This window comes from Xenopus laevis, chromosome 8S (assembly GCF_017654675.1).
Source record: "Xenopus laevis strain J_2021 chromosome 8S, Xenopus_laevis_v10.1, whole genome shotgun sequence".
Classification (NCBI taxonomy): domain Eukaryota; kingdom Metazoa; phylum Chordata; class Amphibia; order Anura; family Pipidae; genus Xenopus; species Xenopus laevis.
In genome coordinates this window covers 90125342-90149498 of record NC_054386.1, presented here as the reverse complement: position 1 = coordinate 90149498, position 24157 = coordinate 90125342, and the positions used below count along the sequence as shown (strand labels likewise).

At 40.8% G+C, this 24157-nt stretch overlaps 1 protein-coding gene across 3 annotated transcripts in view; it reads left to right on the top strand.

Moving 5' to 3' along the window:
- The window catches only part of mta1.S (metastasis associated 1 S homeolog), a 71379-nt gene extending 64342 nt beyond the window's left edge, over window positions 1-7037 (top strand). For 2 of the 3 annotated variants that reach the window (XM_041574272.1, XM_041574275.1), the window contains 2 exons: window positions 2737-2888; window positions 4595-7037. In XM_041574272.1, the coding sequence (XP_041430206.1) occupies window positions 2737-2888; window positions 4595-4736 (294 nt within the window). In that variant the 3' untranslated portion in view covers window positions 4737-7037. The remainder of the gene's footprint in view (window positions 1-2736; window positions 2889-4594) is intronic. The other variant, XM_041574276.1, reaches the window with a different exon arrangement.
- The last annotated feature ends 17120 nt before the right edge of the window (window positions 7038-24157 follow it).

Below are 24157 nucleotides of genomic sequence, written 5' to 3'. Positions count from 1 at the left end.
TACATTACATTTTTGGCAAATAACTATGTTAGAAACATGTTTTATTTTGCACAGTCTCGTCTATTTACCCAGTTTTTATTTTTACACTGAACTGTTCCTTTAATATGCTTTTTAATCTCAAATTCAGTTTGGGATTTGGGATAAGCGTTCAGCAAATGGAAACGAATTAGAACTCACCACAATAAAACCCATTCGCTTTCTATTCATTCTTAATGGATTTTTTGAATTGTATTTATCAATGGCGTTCATTAATTTTATAAATCCCATAGGAATGAACAACTGAATTGGATAATATTTTGTTGGCAATTGATGCAACTTTTTTTGTCTCAAATTTAAGTCCACAAATTTAAGTTTCGCTTCCGTTAAATTTTTTGTTGAGGATTCTATATTGAAATTTGAAACTATTACATACCTCCCAACTGTTTCCATTTCTGCGGGATTTTGACAGCTCACTCCCTGGTTTCTCACTGAAATGTCCCGACTTTCTCTTTGATCTCCTGCACTGACTCGAGAAACAATACAACGTTTCTGAAACTTAATTAAAATAAGAGGCTGTTTTTTTACAGAGAGCCCAGAACACTGAGCAGCTACAATTTAATACATTTGTAATAATTTAAGATACACAAAGATACAATTGTAACTATTTAAGATAAACAAGTCTCCTGGGGAAACTGAGACTCACAGCTTAAAGGGCAATTTCAGCTTCATTAGCAAAACTTATAACACATAAAATCTGGCCCTAAAACTCCCAGACATGGGGTCAAACTTTCATAACCTGCCAAATTTTGCAAAATGGATTTGGTAATTAGGGGGTGTGGCCATAAAATGGGTGTGGTCAAAAATGTTGCTGCGCTGCACACGGGTGACGTTTTTATCCCACTTACATTGTGTGGAGTTGTGCTATTACCTCTTCCATTTTGCTGAACTGCTGTATCATATTATTCCCTTTGAATAATGCTGGCCAAAAACAGGCAGTTTGACAGTTGAAGCTGGCCAAATGTGCAGGTAATTGGCCTCTACAACACGGGTCAGCCGCTTGAACAAACATCATGCAGGGAGTGTAGTTTAATTAAGTGACGACTGTCCATCTGCCAAATGAAATCTACATGTCTGCCTGGAATATGTTTGATTTCTGGAAGATTATGATAGTTGGTTTGTTTGTTGGCCACAAACTGACAGATATTACATTGGATGACATTATCTGCCCATGCACTTTAGTCCTTAGCTGTCCATTCCTAGCAGGCATTATTTAGTAGCCTGTTTCCTAACCTTGTGTGCTGAGACATTGAACAGCTCAATTATGCAATTTGGTATCTTTTCTACCCACAATGCAGCATTTCCCACCATAATTCCAGCATCATTTCATCCCATACATCGTGTAAATGCACAACTGTGAGTTGTTTATCAGAGTAGGGGTTGTGTCATTTCTGGTGCTTGGCCTTAATAATTCTCTGGGCGCAACTCAGCCGAGCCTATTGACCAAGCCTACAGAGAGAACCCTGGAGATACCACCACCTTCAAGATGCCAGGAGCTCCAGGGTTCTCCTGCACCACTAGGTGCACATCATTTAGAAGAAGATTCAGAATAGGAGATGGGCCAGATGTACTGCTTCCAAGCATAACTGTAGTGATGTACAAGGAGCTCCTTTGGACGTGGGTATCTTTAATGAATGGAGCCCATGTGCACAAGTTATGTCTGTTTTTGGGCTTCCCCACTTGCAGTTGCATTTGTAAACAAGGTCTGTAGTGTAGCAACATTTGAGCACCCAATATTAGGAAACAGGGATGAGCAGAAAAAATAAGTCTAAGCCTACTTACAGCAAACTCCGTTTCCTCTAGCCAAAAGAATAAAGTAATTTGAAGGTTTTTTCCTTAAAGGAGAAGGAAAGTCATCTTGCACTTGTGCACAAGTGATTGTAATTACTTACCTGATCCTCTTCCGGCTTCTTCTTTCTTCAAATTTCCCAGGGCAGACGAATGCACAGTAGATCGAAAAGCCGAACTTTTACTAAAAAGTCGGCTATTATGTTCTACTGCGCATGCGTCTCCCCTGGGAAATTTAAAGAAAGAAGAAGCTGGAAGAGGATCAGGTAAGTAAATACAATCACTTGTGCACAAGTGCAAGATGACTTTCCTTCTCCTTTAAGGAAAAAACCTTAAAGGAGAAGGAAGAGGATCGCTCCCTGGTGCTAGCTGGTATAACCCCAGGCCGGTGCAGTTTTCTGCTGATAGGAGCACTGGCCCTGGGTTTCAGGTAAGTAAATACAATCACTGGGGGGTGCCAAATGTTAGGCAAGATGACTTTCCTCCTCCTTTACTTGGTACATCCAGCAAGTGTGCTAGCATCATTCTTATGGGCACGGCTCATTTGCTGGATGACCAGGTCCACAAGGCACTAATCTAGGTTGAGTGGAAAAATAAAATGCCATCTTTGTTGCAGAATAAGGCTCCCACAAGAGAAATCTTGCACTACTTATGTCTTACCATGCTGGAACGCCAACGATTGCTCCATTTGGAGGGGGGGGGTCTTAGAACTGCATCTATTTCGTATACAAAATCTGACAGTTAAGGTGATATCTTAGTTGTCTTATTTGCCCTTATATTGGCAAGTCTTGAAATGTTATTTTTTTCACTATCCATTGCTCTTCTTTTCCTTTAGGAATGTATCGCAGCCATGCAAAATAATAGTGTTTTTTTATTTGTAATGCTCCTAATGATTTTCTCTTTCCTTATAAGGGACCAAATCGAAACTTACTGCTCAATGGGAAATCCTACCCAGCAAAGGTTCGGTTAATCAGAGGTGGTTGCATGCCACCGGTGAAGAGGAGGAGGATGAACTGGATTGATGCCCCAGATGATGTTTTTTACATGGCTACCGAAGAGACTCGGTAAGGGCCCTTTACATTTGTCATTAGCACTAAAGGCATTTACAGGTTTAATCAAATTTCGGGGTCAAGAAAATGAAGGTCTCAGTCTTGGGCCTATAGAACCACAGAGTGTAGGACACAAGTACAAATATAAAAGAGACATAAAACTTACCATAATGCAAATTTACTTCCACAACAGCAAGAGCATCAGGTGATTATGGTGGGTACAAAGTCAGTATATCTTTCCCATTATCTTCAAGTTTTAGTGGGGGTGTAAAACATTTTGGTGTAGGACTCTCATCGTAATGTCCTCCTGCGTTTTTATTTAGAGATGGTGGAGGTGGTCGTGATACTGGCTTAAGTTGAATGATTGGGACAGATGGAGCAATGAGGCTTTTTCACTGAAATCTGTTTTTCAAAAGAGCAAACTGAATTTTATTTTGAAATCTGACATGGGGCTAGACATATTGTCAGTTTCCCAGCTGCCCCCAGGCATGTGACTTGTGATCTGATAAACGTCAGTCTTTCTTTACTGCTGTACTGCAAGTACACCCCACTCCCTTCCCCCCCAGCAGATCATCAGCAGAACAATGGGAAGGTAACCAGATATCAGCTGCCTGGTAGATCTAAGAACAGCACTCAATAGTAAAGTCCAGGTCCCACTGTGACACATTCAGTTACATTGAGTAGGAGAAACAACAGCCTGCCAGAAAGCAGTTTCATCCTAAAGTGCTGACTCTTTCTGAAAGCACATGACCAGGCAAAATGACCTGAGATGCACCTACACACCAATGTTACAGCTAAAAAAAATACACTTGCTGGTTCAGGAATTAAATTTTATTAGGGATGCACCGAATCCACTATTTTGGATTCGGCCAAACCCCCAAATCCTTCGTGAAAGATTCAGCCGAATACCGAACCGAATCCGAACCCTAATTTGAATATGCAAATTAGGGGTGGGAAGGGGAAAACATTTTTTACTTCCTTGTTTTCTGACAAAAAGTCACGCGATTTCCCTCCCCATCCCTAATTTGCACATGCAATTAGGATTCGGATTGGTTTGGCTGGGCCGAATCCAGCTGAGAATCCTGCTGAGAAAGATCCTGGCCGAATCCTGGATTCGGTGCATCCCTAAATTTTATATTGTAGCGTGAATTATTTGCAGTAAAAATAGTGTAATTTAGAAATAAAAACTACACCATAACAATCATTATAGAATCCCTTTAAGGCAGTGATGCCCAACCAGTAGCTCGTGAGCAACATGTTGCTCTCCAACCCCTTGGATGTTGCTCCCAGTGACCTCAAAGCAGGTGTTTATTTTTGAATTCCAGGCTTGGAGGCAAGTTTTGGTTGTATAAAATCCAGGTGTACTGCCAAATAGAGCCTCAATGTAGGTTGACAATCCACATAGGTTCTACCAAATGGCCAATCACAGAACGTATTTGGCATTTTTCATGCTAGTGTTGCTCCCCAACTTCTTTTACTGAATGTTGCTCAATGTTGAAAAGGTCGAGAATCCCTGCTAATAAGCTAATTAGATACGCTGCCTTGTGATCAAACAGAACGCATGCAAGGGGCCACAAATAGCAGAGTTCCTCTTTACTCCCTCATTCCAACACAGGAATTTTCAAACCTCCTCGATTCCCAAATTGACCGATATCCATTGTACACGTGTTTGTTCTTATCATACGAAGGAACTTAATTTTTTGCTTTCTTTTCCTGCACAGGAAAGTACGCAAGCTCCTCTCATCTTCTGACTCTAAACGAGCGGCCCGACGCCCTTACAGACACATTGTCATCCAACAAGCTCAGGTGGGACAACTCATGCGCCAGCCGGTCAACGACGAACCCATTGTCATTGAGGACTGAGAGGCCAACTTCAGCTCTGAGCTTGCTATTGGTGGAACTGTTCTTCTTCGGGGAGCCACTCCTTTTACTTGACTTAATACAGTGTTGACCTTTTCAAGGAGATAACCAGAACTCACGAAGATTTGCGTATCTTTTAAAAAGAATTTCTGTGCTTTGAAGAAGCATTGAAAAGGAAAGACTCGTTACCCTTTTTGTTTTATTTTCCTATTCATTCCCGCGTGTACCAGTAGAACTGCGTTTTTCCCCCCTTCCGTTGGGTTAATGTTCGTACGTTGTGAACCGACGGAAAAAGAAGTTACGTTTAACTTATTTAAGGGACACGGAGCAGGTTTTGTGCAATTGCAAATCAGATTCTCAGACTTGGTATACTTGTAACAAGCTGTCACTGCTAATGCCTTTCTTTTTTTAAGAGGCATGCTGAATATTTTTGGTTTTTTTTTTGAAAGTGCCATTTTTTCGGGGGGGGGGGGTTTGCTTCATTGTTTGGTAGGCTGAGTGAATACGAAACTGTTACACTGTGGAATATAATGAAAGGAAAAGCCAACAGCAGGAGTCCGATATTCCCTTTTGCAAGAAAACCAACGCACATTGTTTCTCTTTATTCTTGCATGTGATGAAAGGGGGTAGAGTCAATTATTTTAGCCCAGAAAGACTTTCTTTAGGGGTAATAGCTTGAGAACTCAAACCCTTTCTACACAAACATCACAGTGTTTTGAAGCTAAAGGTTCAGTTGGGAACTTAAATCAGCCAACGGGCTCCCAGTTTCCGGTCAATGGCTTCGTCCCTGTGTCTTTGTATCTGATTGGAAGTATTTTTCTATGTGAATTGATACAGCGACTTGTAAATGCCACTTATTTTCAAAGGTAACTGGACCGGCCATGAAATGCATTGGCTACTGCATCTCATGCTTTTTTTTTTTTTCGTGACGCCTCAATGTCCTGATATCATTTTCTTTAAAGGAGATGTTTCCGTTATCGCGCTTTCTTTTTCTCCAAGCAATTCCAACCAAACTTGATGCTACAGTGTTTGTTTATGTCATATGAGAGGGTGGAAGGCATTTATAACATACGGAAGGTATGGTTGTTGATTCATGCCGAGGCCGAAACCCTTGTCACTTGATACAATACAGAGCTCAGTTGTAACATTGTTCTTAAAGGTAGGTACACCAGAAACTGAAAAAGTCCATCTAGACATGACGTTTCTGTACACTTGGAGATTTTTCAAGGGTCAAATTGAAAAATTGAATTGATTTCGAGCTAATTTTAGTGTACTTTGACTATTGAAATGTATTATGTACTGTCTCTTTAAAAATTCAGCTTAGACTATTCACCATCTAAAACCTAACGAATTGCTGTTTTAGCCTATGGGGGACCTCCTAGAACCCATTTGGTGGACTTTTTAACTACTTCGAATCGAATACGATCCGAATTCGATCCGAACGTTCTAATACAGCCTATTCACTCGAAAAAAAATTAAAACATTTTTAAACATTTCATACAATAATTTTTTTTATTCGAATTTCGAGTTGATAAAAAACTCCCATCGCCTCGAAATTCGACCCTTGATAAATCTGCCCCATGACGTACAATTTTTTTCAACACGGTTATATTTCATTTAAATACATGTGTTTGTTTTCACTGGGCAGAGACTTTTGCAAAGAGGTTTGTGTAATGCAAGACTCTGCTGATCTCAAGATTGAGCAGCCCTCGGTTTAGACAACTAATAAGCTGGATATAAAGAGATGGTAGAAATCACACTGCGGTAAATCAAAAACAGGACTTTTCCTACACATGTGGTTGCCACCTGGCCAGTATTTCATCAGCCAAGCCAGTAAAATACCAGCCAAGGCCAGGGCCGGTATTACAAAATTACAGGCCATGTAGTGGCTGGTACCTTTGTAATCACTAGTCAATCCTAACCCTCAACTGGCCCCTTTCTTCCCTTTCTAGCGACAATACTTTTCACTACAATTCCAGTCTTCATGACTTGGCCCCGTCCCTTCGTTCTCCTTTGACATCACTGGTCTGCCCATTTATGTCACGATCCTCCCCCGTCATGTCCCCATCCTGCCGATAAAGATTTGCTAAAAATGTGGCAACACAGAAACTTTGTTGTCATTGGTCCTTTAACAGGGATATCCACCTTTTGAAAACAAGTCCCCTATTCCAAAAATAAGTATTTTGCCAGTAGGGGCTTTTTAACAAAACTTGCTTGTGAAGGCTCTCAGCAAAGCAAGAGGCACTTCCTCCTCGCTTATTAGCTATTAGCATAGAATTCATTTAATTGGCTAGTAATAGGATTCATGGTATGCAAATGAGGAAGAAGGGGAGGGGCATGCATAGTACTGGCGCTGCTTCTTCCTTTAACGCACTGCCAAACTCTGTTCTGCTAAGGGGTTGCGGATGGTGGCAACTGCTTCCTCTACTTGGACAGCACAGGACCCAATAACTTCTTTAGAAAACAAATTTGTGTTGAGAAGTCCCTTTTATTAAAATATATATTTTATGAAATAGTGACACCACGTCGGACTGGGATGTCTGAGGCCCAATGGGGCTGCAACCCTAATCTTCCTCCTTGCAACCTCAAGGGCCCACCCTCCTGATGTCCACCCCCCACCCAAGGGTCGAATTAAAAATTCAAAGTAAAAAAATTGCTATTTTTGTGTACCTCGACTAGGTAGTAATCCAAATTCCGTTCGGATTTGAATTTTTTTTAAAAAAAATTCTAATATCGGAATTTATCATGTACGGTCTCTTCGACTTCAACCAATCGCCATCGTAACCTGTCAAATTGCTGTTTTAGCCTATGGGGGACCTCCTAGAACCTATCTGGAGTCAATTGGTGGACTTTGAAAAATCAAAGGTTTTTTTTTTTTTCAAAATACTTCGAATCAATTTTGATCTTACTTCGATTCAAACGATCAAATACAGCCTATTTACCCCAAAAAAAAAACGTCGTTTTTTTTAAATACATTTTGGTTGGTCTTTTTTTATTCGAATTTCGAAGTTATGGGAGTTAAAAAAAAAAAAAAACTCCCATTACTTCGAAATTCGATCCTTGATAAATCTGCCCCTTAGTGTCATAACTCCACTCCTTGGAAATCAGGGGTATGTGTTTCTGGGCAAGGCCTGTCCAGTAAGTTTGTTGCATCTCAGTTCAGTTGTCATCATGTCCACCTTAACTCTCCCCTCTTTCCATATCACCCGTTTATTATCATAAACCATTTGATGGCAAACAAAAACAAATCATTGTGATAAAGATTCAAAATAATGGGCAGCAGTTATTATGATGGGGAAGACATTATGATGAAAGCTTCAATTAGAGGTAGATAAATATCTCTACTCTCTGTATAAAATAAAGACCAGCTGATAGATTGCTTGATTCTTATGAGCGCCTCTAGATCTTTGTGATATTTTATTTCAATCAGACTGGCCTAGAAATGACTTTTCCAGCAAAGTACCAAAACTTTATAGAACATCTCTTTTGCTCCGGCTGCATTTTGGTGCCAATTGGCGGCTTCATTGGAATCCTCTTGTTGGTTGTGTTTATAAAGACTGCTTCATGTGATATATTTTTGGGGGAAACGTTGATATGGAATAGGTTTACCATTTGGAAAGCATTGACAATGGTGTTACCAAGTTAGGTCGTTCTGATCTCAACCGTTTCAAGCTGCTTCTATTGATGTATCTGTGGCTATATTGCAGAGACTGTGTCCAGATACAGACAATATGTGGCTTGTGATTGCTGTTTCATCTACTAGAAAACTTTATCAGCAACGTTTGGGATTTCAGTATTGGGTTTGTTAGCACCGAAACATGTTGTACTCAGCATACGGGACAGTGAGTGTTGTATTATACAATGTAAAATTCTTTCAGCCAACTCCTTCCCCCGTTCCCCAGCAGGAATAAATAGTAAAAAATGGATTTATGGATCCAGTCCCATGGAATTCAGTGGTTTCCTCGCCATGGCTGAGATTAAATGCTCACAGATCGATGTGTACACTATGAGGGGCATTCCCCATATTTAAATCTCGTTTTTCTTCCTAAATAAAGTAGTACGGTAATAGAGTTTAAACTGTAAAAAAAAGTCATATACACACATTTAGGGGGTTATTTCTTAGGGGCCGATTCACAAAGGGTCGAATATCGAGGGTTAATTAACCCTCGATATTCGACTGGGAATTAAAATCCTTCGACATCGAAGTCGAAGGATTTTAGCGCAAATAGTTCGATCGTATGATCGAAGGATTATTCCTTCTATCGAACGATAGGAATATCCTTTGATCAAAAAAAGTTAGCCAAGCCTATGGGGACCTTCCCCATAGGCTAACATTGAGTTCAGTAGCTTTTAGATGGCGAACTAGGGGGTCGAAGTTTTTTCTTAAAGAGACAGTACTTCGACTATCGAATGGTCGAACGATTTTTAGTTCGAATCGTTCGATTCGTAGTCGAAGGTCGAAGTAGCCCAAAAAACACTTCGAAATTCGAAGTTTTTCTACTTCGAATCATTCACTCAAAGTTAGTGAATCGGCCCCTTAAAGTCCAAATGCCAAAAAACTTGAAAAAATCTAGTTTAAAAAAATCAGACCAAACTAGAATCCACAATGTGGATTTTTTGGCAAAATTTTTAGTGGGAAAAAAACCTAGAATTATTTTGAGATTTATTAAGCCCCAAGGATGGAAAAAGTCAGAATCCGAAAATCTGGAATCTCAGACCTGCAGAGGTTGTATATAAGAATTTCAGATCATAGACAGCACCAATCGCAGATGTCTTTTCTTAAAACGTCTTTATTAAGACATGGGCTATGACCCAGATAATTATGAGCCAGATAATTTAGTTGATTATCTGGGTCATAGCCAATGTCAAATTCTTGAAATTAGTTTGAGGTGGAAACTGTGGGACTTGCACCAGATAAAAAAAAGTGAATGGGAGAAGGCCCTATCCTATTTGGAAGTTTCTGTGGTCTGCACTGGAATTAGCTGGAAAATCCAACTATTTCAGACTTTTTGGGCAAAAATCTGAAAAATTCAGGCTTTTCGGGGAAAAGCCAGAAAAAATCGATGATTTAGGAAAACCCTCCAAAAAATCAGATTCATATTTTTCTAGATTTTTCTAGATTTTATCAAGTTTGTCCCTGATCCAATTAAATTGTGCTTTTTTATTAACAAAGGAGGTCACTGTGGATTCTAGTTTGGTCGGACTTTTGATAAATTACCCCCTAAAAGTTTGCCTATGCTCAGCATTCTGTATTTTGAATATACAGTAGAACCCCCATTTTACGTATATCAGAGGACCAGAAAAAATGGTGTAAAATCCAGGAAAATGTAAAACGAGGGAAATGTATTATGCATAATATATAGGTGGGACCAAAAATACAACAATGTAAAATGAGGAAAAACTTAAAATATGGGGATGTTAAATGGAGGTTCTACTGTATCTTGTTCTATTGAAGGGAATCCAGGATCTTAGGCTTTTCCAACCAGCAATATAGTAAAATTGTAAAGAAAAAAATCCGTTATTGAGAAGAGGCAACAAGACAACATGAAAATGTTCAAAATGCATTTACCCAAAATTCTGCATTTTCTAAATTTCCATAGGATTGGGATCCAGGTAAAAAATCACAATAGCAGACAAAAGTCTTGGATTGTAGGTCAATAGAAGACAATTTTACATGTACAATTTAGGAAGGTATTCAAAGAGGTGTTTCGTATATGGTGTTAATGGTCCATTCAAGATCGTTCTCATTGTGTTTGATTCTTTCCTGCCAGAGGGGACGTTCACGGTGGTGTTTGAAGGTAAAGTGTTTCTGCAGGAAGAAATGGATGGAGGTGAGCTCTGTATATTACATTATCATAGGTTTTTAACCTCAGTATTGTGTATTAGAAGTTGCAGTCCACACCTACAATATCTGCCCTACAGTGTCTCCATGATGTGTCTGAGGGGTGTCAATTAGGAATGCACCCACTCCTGGAATCAGGATTCTGGCTTTTTCAGCAGTATTCGAATTCAGTTGAATCCTCGTGCCTGGCCGAATCCAAATCCTAATTTGCATATGTAAATTAGGGATGGGAAGGGAAATCAGGTGACTTTTCTTAAAAAAACAAGGAAGTAAAAAATGTCTTTCCTGCTTTTTCCTTTCCCGCCCCTAATTTGCATATGCAAATTAGGATTTGGTTCAGTATTCGGCCTGAATCTTTCACAAGGGTTTCGGGGATTTGGCTGAATCCCAAATAGTGGATTTGGTGCATCCCTAGTGTCAACAGGGACTCTTGTTGGGTCCTGGGCGATATTTGCTTTGGATACCCTGAATCCCTTTGGTCAGTGTTGAGCATGGACCACAAAGGCACCCACCGCACTACATTCCCTTGCAATGTAGCCATCAACAGTCTTCATGCTAATGATCACAATGGTGTTGTGGTGGCTCCTGCTGCCATCATTTGAAGGCAGTACCAATATAGCAGAGCTAGCTACATCATATAGTATATAATTTGGCTCCCCATATAGTTTCCCTCGAAATACTTCTGTAGAGAACAACACCTAGAAGGCACTGCTATTTCTATGAAAGTTACAGACCTTAATCAAAATAGTTCTAGACTTCTCTATGCATCAGTACAAACCCCACCCGGTCCAATTTCTGCATTCCTAACATTTCTGAAGTCGTTGGAAGACTCCCTCTCCCGCAACGTGTCCCACAAGATCAGTGGGGTAGACTTTCCCCCCATCGCCGTTCCTTTTTTTTTTCTCCATTCAAACGAAAGACTGAAACACAACCGTGTCTAAAGAGATTGTCTTTATTTTCCTCGTAAAAATCGAGAAAGTCCTTTACATCTCATACTTATTGTGTATTTGAAAGTAAGTACTGTTTTATATTTCTTTTCTAAATGTATCTGTATATATGTCTCTTTTGAAGGGGGTTCATTTTAAAAATGTCCCGACTTTTGACAGGATGTAAAGAAAACAAAAAAAAAGCTACTTGTACATGACACTGACAAAGCATGTAATAAAACAGAAAAAAAAAAAAAGAATGAAAACCAGTGGAATGTTGATTTTGAAGTTGCTCTAATGGCTTATACCGGTTCTGACAATGGCAGACGTGTTATTATTGTATATTATTATGTTTTGTCTTTATTGGAGGGGAAACCACATTTCGTACGTTATTTCTTTGCTGATCCATTCGATTTTGAATTTTTCCATTTAAAATAAACACTCCCGTTGTATTTTGTAAGCTTTACCCTCATTTTGTCTTTGCTATGGTACAACTATATACACAGGTCACAATTTCTCACCACAAACTGTGCTGGTCGTTGTTTTTGTTGTAAAAGGGATACTGTCATGGGAAAAAAAACATTTTCAAAATGAATCAGTTAATAGTGCTGCTCCAGCAGAATTCTGCACTGAATCCATTTATCAAAAGAGCAAACAGATTTTTTTTATATTCAGTTTTGAAATCTGACATGGGGCTAGACATATTGTCAATTTCCCAGATGCCCCCAGTCATGTGACTTGTGCTCTGATAAACTTCAATCACTCTTTACTGCTGTACTGCAAGTTGGAGTGATATCACCCCCTCCATTTTCCCCCCCAGCAGCCAAACAAAAGAACAATGGGAAGGTAACCAGATAGCAGCTCCCTAACACAAGATAACAGCTGCCTGGTAGATCTAAGAACAACACTCAATAGTAAAAACCCATGTCCCACTGAGACACATTCAGTTACATTGAGAAGGAAAAACAGCAGCCTGACAGAAAGCATTTCCCTCCTAAAGTGCAGGCACAAGTCACATGACCAGGGGCAGCTGGGAAATTGACAAAATGTCTAGCCCCATGTCAGATTTCAAAATTGAATATAAAAAAATCTGTTTGCTCTTTTGAGAAATGGATTTCAGTGCAGAATTCTGCTGGAGTAGCACTATTAACTGATGCGTTTTGAAAAAAACATGTTTTCCGATGACAGGATCCCTTTAAGTTTTTCTATTCTAGATTTTATTAGAATCTCAAGGCATATACAAGAAACATACATTTCAATATAAACACCATGGAGGATTTCCAAAAAAATCAAGGTAAGTAACATTTTTGGCTAATAAAACATTAAAAAAAAAACTATAACATGTAGACCACATCTGTTTGAAATATATGTACCAATAAGGTCTAATTATAATGAGTACAAAGAAAAAATTACTATTCCTGAAATAGCATTAATGCAATTAATTGGTGATTGTTTTATGCTCATGAATCCTGAACTGAAACATTCACCCTTGGCCATGAACATGTTATTATTTTGTCCTGCACGAGTCCACTAAGGCGGCTCCTGTCCCCATTACCAAGAAACTTTCACCCAACCCGGGACCCATGCAAACTGGAGATGACATCACTGGTGGGTGGAAATTATGTCACTCTGGAGGTGGATCAAACCAGGTCAAGTGGGGATAAGTTATCCTTAAATTCGGGAAATGGATGGAGTTGGAGCCTGCAATCACCTCTTGGTACCCAAACAGGGTACCTGCAGACCACCCACGTGTTTAGGGAATTGGTCTTTCTGCCTGAAACTCAACCACTTCATGGGTAACCAAACTACCTGGTGTTGCGCTTCTGATGTGTAAATTGCCGCATGCACGATGGCGTGATGACATCAGCGCGCAATGGCACCAAATTTGAAAATATTTAAAGGGCCATTATGCAGATTCTCATTGCCCATTATAGGTTTGTTCCTGGTGCCGTTAGCTTTTTGCTATTCTGATTCTGAGCTTGATTCTGAATACCTGTTGTGACCCCTACCTGTTCCTGACGATTCTGACCTCTGTATCCTGATCCATTGCCTGAATTTCGACTACCTCTTCTGCTATATCCCTCTGATTGATCTCCTGGTTTTGACCCTTGCCTGCTTGACCTCGCTTTGAACGCTGCCTGCCCAGACCCGGCCTGATTTGTTTACGCTCACTTTCTGCCTGCCTCGACCCGGCCAATTCCAACTACGATTCCGTTTAACACCTTGTACACGACCTTCTGCCCAAAGACTTCACTAACAGTCGTGCCCCTCTGCTTATCCAGAACCTCTAGCCTTGCACCTCTCGTTTAAGTCCTGGTGGCATCCAAGTAGCTGAGGGCTCCTCCCGAGGCCAAAGGCGGTCACACTACAGGTGAAGCATGAGCCGAGACCAGGGTACTTGGCATTTGTTCTGGTGTTGGGTGCCGACCGTGACATTATAACGGGCCATGAGAATCTGCATAATGGCCCTTTAAATATTTTCAAATTTCACGCCATTGCACGCTTACATCATCACGCCAGCGCGCATGCGCAAATTTACACAGCAGAGGCGTGCCGCGCACGGCCTTAACAAACGGGTACAGGAGCAAGCAGACGCGGCGGGCGTCCCTGCCGTCCCCCCACTAGACCACCAGGGTAAGCTTTTGCAGTTATTCATGCAGCATAAGCAAATGAAAGGAAAGGCATATTTAATTGGGGGTGCCAAAAGTTAGGCACCCTAAAGTGATTATATTTACTTACCTGAAACCCCTGGCTGGTGCAGTTTTCTGCCGATAGGAGCACCAGCCCGGGGTTTCAGGTAAGTAAATATAATCACTTTGGGGTGTTTAACTTATACCAGTGAGCACCATGGAGTGATCGTTTCCCTTCTTCTTCTTTTTTCTTCAAATTTCCCAGGGCTGACGCATGTGCAGTAGAATGAAATAGACAACTTTGTTAAAGTTTGACTTTTCGAGCTATTGCTCATGTGCACCCGCGTTAAAAAAAGAAGGAAGAGGATCACTCGCTCGCTGGAATAACTCCGGGCCGGTGCAGTTTTCTGCTGATAGGAGCACCAGCCCGGGGTGTCAGGTAAGTAAATACAATCTCTTGGGGTGCCCCAACTCTCATAGGCCCAGCTTTCCTCCAACCTTGATAGGCCCTGCCTGCCCCCAATCCAACCAAGCCTGCTCCCAAGCTGAATCGGCCCAGCCCCAAACTAATTGGCCAAGTCCACTCTCCTATTTCCTCCCTCTCTCTCTTACCCTGTGTGCCCCTATTATGAGCCCCTATTATGAGCCCCTATTATGTGCCCCTATTTCATCCCTCTCACTCTCTTACCTTGTCTGCCCCTTTCCTTTCTATTTTGTGCCTGTATGCCCTTATTTTCCTAAATACTTGGTGTGTCAGTAGCCAGCAACACTTTGTCTAGGGGCCCCGCCAACATGGTCCCAATTGGGCCCCACATTTGATAGGATTAGCCCTGATACCAGCTATAGCACTACCTGCAAGGAGTTTATTCTCCCTTTACCCATGTGGGTTTCCTCTGGGTACTGGATTCTTTAGATAGACAGTCACTATTTAGTGGGCCTCTGGGGGTCAGTTTGGGCCTTTTTGTGCTTGGAATGCCAGCAGGGTCGGACTGGGGGGCCCGGGGCCTACCGGGGCTACTGCCCCAGGACCCACTCCAGCCTGCCGCTCGGTCTATGTGCCTGTGCGCATGCGCGCCGCGTTAGTATGCATGCGCCAAGGTTCAGAATTTTTTTTTGCAGCAACCTGTGACAAAGGGGGTGCAGACCTGGGCCAGCAGGGCCCACAAAAGTTGACCCAGTCCGACCCTGAATGCCAGCGCCTATTTTGGATTTCAGTTCAGACCTAATCAGTGGATGGTGGTGAGGGAACTTCCGAACTAAGAGACTGACGTGAGTGAGCTGTTTATACTGGGACCCATTTATGAAACTATATGAGTATCTCCTACATTAACTTTTCAGCAGTGAAATGACTAGTTGTTGCCCCCGGCAATACCATTGGGCCCTCTACACATAAGCAATTTCATTTAAAAAGCTGTGACAGGGCAGAGCAGCACGAGGGGCATGTGCAGTAGGTGCTAGGATTAAAACTGACTCCTAATAAACTGGCTGACCTTATTAGCACATGAATTATTTTTACTATTTATACGAACTACTGCTGACTAGTTATTCTGCCCTGCAGCAAGATCATAGAGCCCTTAAACTTGCACAATTTATACAACTTATTCAAAAACTTCTGTAGCAACGATATCAGCTCAAAACAGGGGCAGGTTTTGTTATTTATTCATTTAATTTGGACCAACATCATGTTTCCCGCTAACTTGATAATTAGACTTTCAGGTATAACTTTTGAGTGCCTGTCATTTCTTGTTTCAAATCGACTGGAAACCTATAGGAGATGATATTTTTATATCAGGGTTACCGATCGATTATCGAATGCCTTACTATATAGCTTTGTACCTTCAAGATGAGATTTGTAGAGATAAAAATGAAAAAAATAATCAAAGAAGTAGAGGGACTTTGAGTTCGGTAGAGAGAGAGAGAGACCCATGCAAGGGCACATGATGAGAGCGGAGGCTATAAGGACCAGTAAAATCAAAAATTTTTTTAAAAAAACTTGTTAGTATACATTGAAAAAAAAAACACCAAGAAAAGTTAAACGTTAAAATCGCAAAGTCTGCACTATTTTGGATTCAGCCAAACCCCCGAATCCTTTGTGAAAGATTCAGCCGAATACCGAACCGAATCCTAATTTGCATATATAAATTAGGGGTGGGAAGGGGAAAACTTTTTCACTTCCTTGTTTTGTGACGAAAAGTCACGCGATTTCCCTCCCCTCCCTTTATTTGTATATGCAAATTAGGATTTGGATTTGATTCGGCCGGGCAGAAGGATTTGGCTGAATCCGAATCCTGCTGAAAAAGGCCGAATAGTAGATTCGGTGCATCCCTAATTAAGAAATAACTTACCGAAAGATGATCGGGCGATCCATCGTGCGGTGCTCTATTTCTCCTCCCTGACTTCCTTATAGGAGATAGCCAGGGAGGAGAAATCGATCGCCGCACGCTGGATCATCGCCCTGTCGCCTTTTCTGAAGAGGAGCGCAAGCGGAGTTTCGGTAAGTTATTTCTTAATAAAGGCTTTGCAATTTTAAAGTTTAATTTGTCTTGGTGGGATTTTTTTTTTGTTAGTAGAAACTGGCTGAGATCAACTAGTTACTGTATACAAAGCAGGCTTTTTTGTTTGACAGACTAGTCGGAAAATACGAAGCTCACGGTACTGTAATCCTGAAGAAGTTAATTACCATCCATAGGCCTCCTCTTATCATGTCCTAATAAATATTTTTGTATTTTTACTCGTTTTGATTGACTTCTTGGAGGAACTCACGTCCATTCTTTTCCTATTGTATATGCACCCATGGACTGGGTTGAATGGTGAGTATATCCTCTTCTGTATACTGCTTGGTTTGTAACTATTGAATCTTAATTGACTGAAGGTAATGTCACCCTCGTGCAATTATTGGCACTCTATGGTTCAGGCAAACAGTGAAGAGAGGCGTAGTACAGCAGGAATGGGAAGCTTTTGGTGTCTGTGAGTGATGTAAATGAATATCAGCACAAGGGCAAGCGTTGTCAGGAGTCATCGTCACCAGCTCAATATTTAGAGGCCCATGTGAAGCTGGGGCCTGGGCCTACTTCTTGCCCCCAACTCTGTGGGGCAAATTTACTTACCTTCGAAGTTGCGTCAGCGTTGGCTTCGCCGCACTTCGCCAGGCGAAGTTTCGCCAGGGCACCGCTAATTCCCTAAAATCCGAAGTTGCGCTCAGGGAGGCAAAAGGTAGCGAAGTTGCACTAGCGTTAATTCGTCAAGCAAATCGAAGTTACGCTAGAGATGCCTAATTTGCATACAGCGCCAAGTTAAAGTACAATGGACGTTACACTACACAAGCCCGGGAAAGCTTCATAAAATAAAATAAAGTTGTTATATTGCCCTATACATGTGCCCACTGTATAGTTTAGGTGCCATATGTTAGGGAATGTAGGGGGGGAAGGAGGGTACCCTCAAAAAAATCTTTTTAAGCCTCAAAAAAAGTAAAAGACGCCATCGTTTTTTGGGACTTTGTAAACTTTTTTTGAAGCAAGCCCTATCTACTCTATATCACTTCGCCTGGTCTGAGGTGGCAAAGGCAAGTCTGGCGTCAGTGAAATCCGCAAGTTGGTGAATTAGTGTAGTTACGTCCCTTCGCCATAGCGCAACTTCGAAGGTGCAAAGTAGCACTAGAGTAGGTCCACTTCGCTAGCGAATTTACGCCAGCACCAGTTAGTAAAAGTAACGAAATGACGTCATGCTGGCGAATTTTCGCTAGCGTTAGCCACTTCGCCCTTTAGTAAATTTGTCCCTAAAGCTGTCCATAGAATCGAATCCTCGAATGATCAGACTTTCCCATCTCCGACCTGCCACTAACCATTCCGATCAAATAAAGTAGTAAAGAACAGATCAGCCGATGTTCTGCCCCTGACAACAATCGTACGATAGTTATGTCCGACCAAATCTAGTGACAGTCTCCCACTGAAAATCGTAAGATCGGCAATACACGCAGAGATATTATCAGCAGCCGACAGAAATCATTTAACCTGTCTGATCGACCAAATGACCAATCTCCGTGGGTCAAAAAATGTTGGGACTCGATTGGATCTTTGCGTCTATGGCCAGCTTAACCACAGCCGGGCCAACACTGCCAGGCGCCCTAGGCAACCTGGCGGGCCACAGCGCCAGCTCAGTGCGTGCGAAACTGCGCTCCAGCGCGCATGCGCTAAATGGCGTGCACGCATGCGCAGAAGCGCATTTTCAGAAAAGTTACACTCGGAAGTCTGGGAGAGACGGGACTGGACACGGGGTAGGCGACAGAGCAGGTACGTGCCTGGCGCCCCCCCCCCAGCTTTGCGCCCCAGGCACGTGCCTACTCTGCCCACCCCTAGTTCCGGCCCTGAGTTTAACACCAAATATCAGCACTTCTGTTTCCTAATCCAAGACCCACTATCAGCCCATTGCTTCTAACCTTCACATGTGTAATTGCTGAAATTGCACCTGCATTCTGGAGCACAAATACCTGCAACCAAGTGAGGGGCAATACAGGGTCGGCCTGTCTTTTACTTACTGGAGAAAATGGTGACTTGTAGGGAAGAGAAAGGAGATCACTATCATAATACTCTGGTTGTGAGAAAGGCAAATGCTTGAATGCTGACTCCATGTGTAAATCAGGTGATGTTCAGTGTGGGCTTCTACTGACACCTAATGGTTATAAATATGGCTGCAAAGTTTTACCAGCACCAGAAATGTTTCCACAGATGAAACGTTAATAGGGGCAGATTTACTTAAGGGTGAAGCGAATTTTTGCTGGAAATCACATCCGCAGGGACATCGCCAATTCACTAACAGGCGCAGAAGACAATTCTCTTTTGCCAGAGTTGACTTTCCCATCTCAGACCAGGCGAAGTGCTAAAATGAAGCTTCATCTTCTTCAATCTTATGTCAGTGACATCATATCCTGTCTGCCGAAAATGCATTCACGGTGGAAAAAACGCTGGCGACTTTTCCTTTTTTAAAGGGGACCCGTCACCCAAAAAAATTATTAAAAATCCTATTTTATCACATTAGTCAAGCCAAATGAACTTAAATTACACTTTATAAATTATGCCTAAGGCATAGAGGAGGGGCAGACAATATTTGATTGACAGCTGAGATTTTTAAATGAGTTTACAGCAGCTATGAATGCTTTAATAAAAAAAATAGAAATTGGATTTCATGTTTATTTTGAAAAGGACTTTTATTATACAGATATTTGGGTGACAAGTCCACTTTAAGCGGGATTGTCTGAAAAAGTCCTGACTTAAACTTTTTTGGGTTAACATTTTCCCCCAGACATTTGAGGGCCATGGAACATTCATTTTACAGTGGGCTCATGTCTAGGACATTATCTGATCTCTTTTGTCTTTATTAAGGTTCCTTGGCCACTTCAAGCATTTGCATCAACATCTCTAATAAAGAAAACGAACGCTAGCGAATCTTTGCTATGAAATGCTCGCACTGAAGAAGTATCACTAGCGCAAAGTCGCCAACGTTCAGTGCCCAGGACGCAACTTCGGATTTTAGTGAATTAGCGTAGTGGTAACGAATTTGCGCCTGGCGAAGTGTGTAAAGCAGTTGCTGGCGACAATTCGCCCTTTAGTAAATCTGCCCCATAGTGTGAAGAGAAGAGGATGAGGAAATACACAGTTCAACTAATTAGATCGTTTTAGCAATTCTTCTATCTCACCGATTTTCCCCTTCACCCCAAGGCTGCCATTTCTGTGTCTCTCCCCATCACAAATCCTCATTCTGTTCTTCTTCTTCAGGTTCTAAACTCAGTTTTTTTTCTAAAAATGTTGAAATACAAACATGACCAGGTGACCAAAGATTTATTTCCCTTCTGTTCTGCTTTTGCCTGTCTCTGGGCTAATATATAATGATAGCGAGATACAGATTCCGCATTACTTTAAAAATCATCTCTGACCCTACATTGGACTCTTTGGGGAACAGGCCAAACTACTTCATCTTTTTCTTATTTGTCCATCTACATGATAATATGCAGATGTAATTTATTCTTAATAATTGAACAAATATATATTTTCTATAGCTTAAGGGCCTTATTTTTAAAAATTCTAATTTTTCTGAGTATTTAAATAAAAAAAAGGCCAACCAAACTAGAATCCACGATTGGACCTTATTTATTATCAAAAAAAGCACAATTTAATCAGATCGCTTACAAACTTGAGCGAAAATCCGAATTTTTTGGAATTTGTTCCTGAATTTCCCAAATTTTTCAGATTTTTGCCTGAAAAACTGGAAATAGTTGGATTTTAGGACTGGTCTTGAACAATTCAGCGTCAGGTATCAAACCGTTGCTATAATGGGACATATCTCCCATCTCTGCTTTGTGATAACTTTAACAAAAGACTCGCGTAGTAATAATAATATGCAGATGTATTGTATACTTAATAATAGAACAAATATATATTTTCTATAGATTAAGGACCTTATTTTTATTTATAAAGTAAAATTTAATCGGATCAGGGACAAATTCAATAAAATTGAGCGAAAATCCAAATCGTACTTTTTTTTTAATTTTTTCTGCCTTTTTCAGATTTTGCCCTAAAACCCAGAAATAGTCGAATTTTCGGACTAAATCGTGCAAAACCCGTATTTTTGCGATTGGACCTTATTTATTATATATAAAGTACAATTTAATCAGATCAGGTGACAAACAGGATGAAATTGAGCGAAAATCCGAATTGTACGCTTTTTTCAAATTTTTCTGGCTTTTTCTTGAAAAATCTGAATTTTTCAGATTTTGCCCGAAAACCCATAAATAGTCGAATTTTCGGACTAAATCGAGCAAAACCGGGATTTTTGCGATTGGACCTTATTTATTATTTATAGAGTACAATTTAATCGGATCAGGGACAAACTTGAATAAAATTTAGCGAAAATCCGAATCGTACGTTTTTTTTATTTTTTCTGGCTTTTTCCCGAAAAATCTGAATTTTTCAGATTTTGCCTGAAAACCCAGAAATAGACAAATTTTCGAACTAAAACGAGCAAAACCTGGATTTTAACAGCGCTAAATCCAGCAGAGACAACAGAAACTTCCAAATAGAATAGGGACCTCTCCCGCTGACTTATATACAACCTCGGCAGGTCTGAGATGGAGGATTTCCAGATTCCATCTTTTTCCATCCTCCGGGTATAATAAATCTTGAAAAATGTAATTTTGTTTTTCCACTAAACATTCAGATTTTACAGTAAGAAAAAACTCGAATTTTTCTATTTTTTTGCATTCCGACCAGCTAAAAGTACAGTATGAAAATATACACTAGATGGCAGTGCAAGTATAAGCTTAGGCCAATGTATGTTTTCTTGAAAATGAAATTGGAAACGGCTGTAACTACAGAGTCGGCAGAGACAGCAGCAGTTAGAAGCCTAAACAATACAGATGCCTGGCGGGTATTGACTGATGCATATTGTCAATAATTATACACCAAAATAGGTCATCTTCTCAGAGCTTTGGGTAATATGGATAATTATACTGAGATTTTTCTCTTGGGGCCAGGGACTTCTATTTACATGACTGTAAGAAATAAAAATGTAGTTGCCAAGAATAGTATCAGTTCAGGGGGCAGAGAGCACAGTGGGGGTAACTGCATGGCAGCTCCCATCATTGCTGCTAGGTACAGGTTAAATTAGATTTTTTTTTTTGGATTGAAAGTTGTTGTTTAGGTGCCTTTCAACCTTCCTACAACAATACTTTGTATTCAGCCACTAGCTACAGAGTAAGTCCTATCGGCAAGAGCAATAGTCAGCGGCCCACTTATGAACTTCTTATGGGCATCAGTGTTGGCATTATGTGTCCGCAGAGTGGCCTCACTATTCAGATGTGCAAATGAATTGCGTCCGGGGGCAGAGTACTGGATTTAAAGGGGAACCAAATCTTAAAGGGGAACTATAGCAAAAAAAATGAAAATTAAATATAAGCTTCACCTTACTGAAACAAGACACTTTCTAAATACAATCAATTCAGAATTCTGTACCGATTAAGAAATAATCATCAATATATCTCACTCGCCACAACCTGCCACTCTTCATGCTGAGGTCAGATGAATTCGCCAGCGAAAAAATCTGCTGTACCGAAAAAATTTGGGCGTGAGTCAGAATATTAGGGCGCATATTCGGATGCCCATTGACTTAAATGCATTTGGCCAAAATAGGCGCGCATACAATTGTCACGGGCTTCAAAATTGACACGCGTCAAAATCATTTTGACGCCTATTAACTTCAATGCGTTTTTGCAAATTTTTCACCTTTTGCAAAATTCGCTGGAAATTCTGGAATTTTTCAGCAAATCAAAACGGGACAAATTCGCCCATCACTAGACCTAACTGTCAATCAAAAACTGACCACCTACTGCATGAAGACAGAATGCAGAGAGACAGGTTGATCAGAGGGGGAGAGTGAAGAGTAATTTAATTATTTTATAAATGGTACCAAATTTTTAATTAATTATGTTTAGAAAGTTTCTTGTTTCAGCAAGATGAAGCTTATATTAAAGGGATATTGTCATGGGGAAAAAAATTTTTTTCAAAATGAATCAGTTAATAGTGCTGCTCCAGCAGAATTCTGCACTGAAATATATTTTTCAAAAGAGCAAACAGATTTTTTTATATCCAATTTTAAAATCTGACATGGGGCTAGGCATTATGTCAATTTCCCAGCTGCCCCCAGTCATGTGACTTGTGCCTGCACTTTAGGAGAGAAATGCTTTCTGGCAGGCTGCTGTTTTTCCTTCTCAATGTAACTGAATGTGTCTCAGTGGGACATGGGTTTTTACTATTGAGTGTTGTTCTTAAGCTGGCTATAGACGCAAAGATCTGATCGTACGAATCGAGGATTCGTACAATTTTCGGACCGTGTGTGGAGAGTCCCGACAATTTTTCGTCCGGCGTAGATCGGTCGTTTGGTCGATCGGACAGGTTAAAAGATTTCTGTCGGCTGCTGATAATATCTCTGCATGTATTGCCGATCAGTGGGAGACTGTCACCAGCTTTGGTTGGACATAGATATCGTACGATTGCTGTCAGGGGCAGAACATTGCTGATCTGTTCTTTGACTAATCTGACTGGTAAGACTTTGATCTGAATGGTTAGTGGCGGGTCGGGAGATGGGAAAGTCCGATCGTACAATGATTCGTACGATCGGAGCTTTGCATCTATGGCCAGCTTAAGATCTACCAGGCAGCTGTTATCTTGTGTTAGGGAGCTGCTATCTGGTTACCTTCCCATTGTTCTTTTGTTTGGCTGCTGGGGGGGGGAAGGGAGGGGGTGATATCACTCTAACTTGCAGTACAGCAGTAAAGAGTGATTGAAGTTTATCAGAGCACATGACTTGGGGCCGCTGGGAAATTGACAATATGTCTAGCCCCATGTCAGATTTCAAAATTGAATATAAAAAAATCTGTTTGCTCTTTTGAGAAATGGATTTCAGTGCAGAATTCTGCTGGAGTAGCACTATTAACTGATATGTTTTGAAAACATTTTTTTTTCCCATGACAGTATCCCTTTAAATTTTCATTTTCACAATAGATCCCCTTTATAAAGAAGTAGGCTAGAAATGCTACCACCACAGCCCATTAGCACTGAAGACCTGTAACTCTGATTATTGCCTCCGTAGCTCCCCACTTTCTTATTGTTTATTTCACAGCACATGCTCTGGGCTACTGTCGAGTTACCTGACACCATGTACGTTATCTATGGAATATAAAAGTCACAATACAATGCTAATTATGAATTAATTCAGATTCTCATTACATGGCAGCTCAGAAACAAGTCTATTCTGCATCAGTATTTAAGAACCAACCCTGTAACATCATCGTCTATGACAAACAAACTTAATTTTCTGCTTGATGATATCTGACAATCCCTAAGTTTAGCTTCTTAACAGCAGCCCAGAGCCCACTGAGCATGTGCAGTGCCAGTGACACTCAAGATCCAAGATGTTGAGCTCCTGGGGACAATTTAGCCATTACTGTCGCAGGGCTGCTTAATTAGATTAATTCAG